The sequence below is a fragment of the Apis dorsata genome, unplaced genomic scaffold (genome assembly GCF_000469605.1).
Source record: "Apis dorsata unplaced genomic scaffold, Apis dorsata 1.3 scaffold_82, whole genome shotgun sequence".
Lineage (NCBI taxonomy): Eukaryota > Metazoa > Arthropoda > Insecta > Hymenoptera > Apidae > Apis > Apis dorsata.
Genome location: NW_006263380.1, coordinates 134299 through 138915, shown reverse-complemented (window position 1 = coordinate 138915; position 4617 = coordinate 134299). Strand labels below are relative to the sequence as shown.

General features: G+C 34.7%; 1 protein-coding gene across 3 annotated transcripts in view; it reads left to right on the top strand.

Annotated features, from left to right (window-relative positions):
• Positions 1-4617, top strand: part of LOC102680838 (guanine nucleotide-binding protein G(I)/G(S)/G(T) subunit beta-1) — a 15458-nt gene that overhangs the window by 7105 nt on the left and 3736 nt on the right. For 2 of the 3 annotated variants that reach the window (XM_006610885.2, XM_006610887.2), the window contains one exon: positions 3133-3620. In XM_006610885.2, coding sequence (XP_006610948.1) covers positions 3561-3620 — 60 coding nt within the window. In that variant the 5' untranslated portion in view covers positions 3133-3560. Of the gene's footprint in view, positions 1-1374; positions 1871-3132; positions 3621-4617 lie in introns of those variants that run through there. The other variant, XM_006610886.2, reaches the window with a different exon arrangement.

The window sequence follows — 4617 nt, the reverse complement described above, 5'->3', positions numbered from 1 at the left end:
GAGAGAGAGAGAGAGAGAGAGAGATCGTATTGGACGTTGACCCGCGTGGTTCAACTGTTGCTCCCATTCGTGCATCCGGGAACGCATGTAGAAAGGCCTGGGGATCCCTATGATAGAAAACTCTTCTGTTAGATAGGTCTAACCAACCTCCCCCACCGATGAGTTGAATGTCTGAAGAATGACAAAGCCAGACGATCCATACGGATATTACAGTATAGAGAAAAATGTTGGTTGCTTATTCCTTGATAAGATTAAGAGGAATATAGGTCGAACGTGATAGACTTGAGGTTTTCTCTGTTGCATTTAACAAAGATGTTCTGGATCGTTAATTAAGCATTCTTACTGCGATCTGTTCTAGTTGCATGAGGATTATTAGAATTGTGTAACGTAGTTGCAACTTTGCGATAATATAGATGTGGTTATATATATATATATCGTATATAGTATTAAGTATTTTATTCTATCGTTCGTAGGCAATGGTTGACACGTAATATCAACTTCTCGAAGATTAATAGAATATTATAGCACTTGGCGTACTACAAGGACCAATGATACTTCGAATACTAGATAACATTTCAAATTGCTTGCTATCTAATTTTGTTTGGCAACGAAAGTTTCTCGTATATCTTCCAAGATTTAATATAATCCAAAATAAAATGATATTATATCTTATAATTTTGAGTATAATATATTTTGATTAAAAAAAATTATACGATTATAAATAAAATTTAATTTTGCAGAAAATTCAATAGTATATAATACAATTAACAAAAATAGCAGCAAAAAATGATTAATCAAAAAAAAAAAGTTTCTACTATTAGATATATAAAATAAGGAAATAAAAATATTCATTTCTATGATTCAGCGAAATTTTCAAATAACAAATAACCTATATAATTTCCTGAATGCTAGCAAATGTATATTTCTTAAAATAGTTCCAGGGTTATCTGGAAGACCAAGATGACCAAATATTTAGAACATATACCTTCGATTCTGCATTTATTTTCCAAGAAACTAACCACGTTAATCCCTCCCTGTTCGAATCGATCACAACCAAGTCTTTTCTAGGATCGTGTTAAACAACGATTAATACAATCTCTGAACATGCTACCGCCAACGGCAACCTGTCACACGACCGACAATGGCGTCGTGGCGACGCCGGTAGTCAGTCGGTATACGGGCGCCGTGGCGCCAGCGTCGCTCATCCCTTCCCTCTGTCCGTTTCATCTGCCCAGGCGGTCTTCTCTCGAAACCACGTCCTCCCTGGGTGTGGTTCGAAACTGTGTCTCGAAGTTTGTGTTCAGTTTTCATTGTACCTTCAATCTTCTCTTTATACAAATCTCAAGCTTTTTATCCAGTTTTCGAATCATTCAGGAAGATACACATTGAAGATACATATTCGTGTATGTGCTCTTTTACCGAGCGTGCATACAACAGACGAAGAAGGATAGTGTGGGATAGCGAACGATAGAGGGAGAAGTTTAAGGGAGAAAAGGAGAGGGTGAAAGCGCGTGAGTGAAAGAGAGAGATAGACTAGTGGGGCGAGCCACGACTCTTCATCGATTCGTCGCTTCCACGGTTCTGTGAACGCGGCATGAAAAGAAAGCTAGCACCACCAATGGCCGCATTTGACCGCTTCTTGTGCGTGTGCGTACCTGTGTTCGATTCCTGCTAGAAAAGTGCTCTTTCTTCCGGTTTTCTCTTGGACGCTTCTGCTAGTTGCTAACGTTCCATCGACGGCGCAATCTGGCGGTAGACAACGGGTTCAGAGAGGCCACCCTTTACTCTCTGCACGAACCTTTCACGCAGAGAGGTTATGTTTGTTCGGGATTCATGACGCTCTGACAGAAGTGGAAGGCGGACGGAGCGGGTGAGTGCTGCTGGATCTTATGGGTGTTTTTCGTATAATTTGGTGTATCTATCAAAAATTTTATACATTTTTTATTAATCTAAAGATATAGTGATTGAAAAAAATGAATTATAGCAAAGAATGTTAGTCAAGTTATTTCAAAAAATTTATTAGAAAAGATTTTTTTATTTTTGGAAGATTATTAAAGATCGAAGGAAGAGTTCATCAAGGTTTCTTCCTTTTTACGAGTTTTTTCTTCTTTTTTCTTTTTTTTCTTTTTTTTTTCCTTTCCTTTTTTTTTTCTTTCTTTTAGACATCCAGTATTATATTTCGTTTCACGATGTTTGCTCATGCGCCAAATGATTTTATCGGTTCCGGAAAATGAGAACACCTTGCGTTGGATCGACAACCCTTAGGTTCCCCGGGTTGTGAGACCTTTTGGAGGTGAAGGACACTCGTTGCCACGAAATTTCAATGTAGCTTAAAAAGTTAAGATGTTGGTGAGATTGCTGTTCACATTGAATGAGTGTTATGTTAAAGATTGACTAGAAGTCAAAGAAAATATGTGGAAAGAAGAACAGGAAGTATGAACCCTTTTAAATTATTTAGATTTTCCAGAAGTTGGTACATTATTTTGGTCCAGACGGTTGGTTCGTTAGTTAAAAATAGCACCTAAAACATGTAATACGACGCTCTTTGCGTACATGTTTCACAAAACAACTTTTTTCTGATATTAATGAAAATATAAATATCAACATTAGATTTAGAAAGAAAAGATGAAACAATTTACATAAATTTAGAACACTATTCAACAATTAATGTTTAATGACACTATTAATAATTATTAATATTATATATACTAATTATTAATATACAAATAAAAAAATATATTAACACAATATGTAGGTTAAATAAAAATAGAATAATCAAAATTGATTGTGTATTTCTAATAATAGTATAAAATATAAAATTAATATAAATATATCAGAATTTTACTCAATATTACTATTCAATATTGAAATCTTTTGATCATTATCTTGATATCTTTCAACTCAAAGTTAAGTGAGTACTATTAAAATCCATTTTATCTTATATTCTTTTATGTTACTCGGTTATCCAAATGATTAATCGTAAATCTATTCTTATGAATCATCATTTGATCCAATAAGCTTAAGTCAATCAATTCTTTAACCTCTGAAAAACTCTTGTCCTAAGCTGTTTGATTTAAAGAGAAAAAAAATTCTAGAAGCAATTACGAGCAATTTCTGTGATTCTGCTTTCAGGGGTGGCAACGGTCTCGCTAGGAGGTATCGAAGCTGGCGCGTGGGGCGGGAGAGTCAGCGGTGGTCTGGCTCTGGTTCCGGTGGTAGCGGCGGAAACGGAAGCCGCGACAGCAACAGATCAGAGAGAACGACTGGAAAAGGCTGGTGCGACCCGCTGGAGAAGGAAATTCGATCGTCTTCTATTTTCAACCTTTCCCATCCCTGGTGGTGGAAAATTCGAGAGCGTCTATCTGCCATCGAAGAAAGCGTCGACGGCGTGACACTGGGCCCCAATCACCTTCGAGCAAGAAGGCATACGAAATAGGATTAATCCATTCCTGAAAAATCACATTTTAGGCTTTGTTGGAGGTGTACCACCTCCTCCTCGAGAACCTCCCTTTTCCACCCTTCACGGGTAGTCACGCTTAGCGCATCATTAGACAGGCATCATGAGCAGCGAGCTCGAATCCCTACGTCAGGAATCGGACAAGCTGAAAAATGCCATTCGAGTAAGTTGATTCTCATTGTCCATTGAGAATAGGTAATTTATGTAGAATTTTTCTTAAATAACTTTAGAAGGCGAATTTAATTTCCAGGAATAAAAGACAATGTTAATCATGTATATCCATGTCCAAACTTACAAGATGAACGAAAATTATTTTAGCGGATAGTTTTGTTTAATGTACTACTTGAAGAATAATTTTAAGTATATAATTTTGTTAAAAAGTGATTATAGTGAATGTAATTTGTTCACAATCAATTCGTTTGATGGTATTAACTAAGCACTATGGAATTTCATATCGCGACTGTTTCCTGTCAATAAATTATCTATAAACCGTAAAAGATAGTATTCTCGCGATAATATTGGGCGGTGATTTTTCGTTTTAATTTCGATATTTAATATTTTATACAATTAGAGATTTCTACTGATTCATTCAATAATCTCTTAGATTATGGATTAGATAAACTAATTAAAATTGTAGCATTTCGTATATTCTCCTTGTTTACCGGCAATTTCTAAAACATCGAGGACAAAGCAACAGTTCTACATGCAACAGCGATGCATTGTCTTAATAAAAAAAAAGTCTAGGGCGTCTTTCAGCTCGAAGTGCACTTGGCATTAAACAACTGATCCTTATTCTCTCCTTAACGAGCCAGTAATTTTTTATTTTTTATTTTATCCAATCTTAGACGATTGAAAAATCACAAATTATTGTTTATTAAAACAATACTCCTTTCTTATTATTCTATTTCATTTATATTTCAATTATATTTCTAATTTCTTTTAAATTTTAAAAATCAATATTCGATTTTATTACTTATAGCATATAAAGAGTAATATAAGATGGTCAACTTTATTTGCTCGAAACTTGATCGAAATTGAATCACACGTTAATCATATTTTTTAATTTTAATATATAAAATCGAAAAATATTCTTGCATATTTCATTCATACTATTAATTACATTATATATTTTCATTTCCTTTTAAGAAAAAAAAAAATCT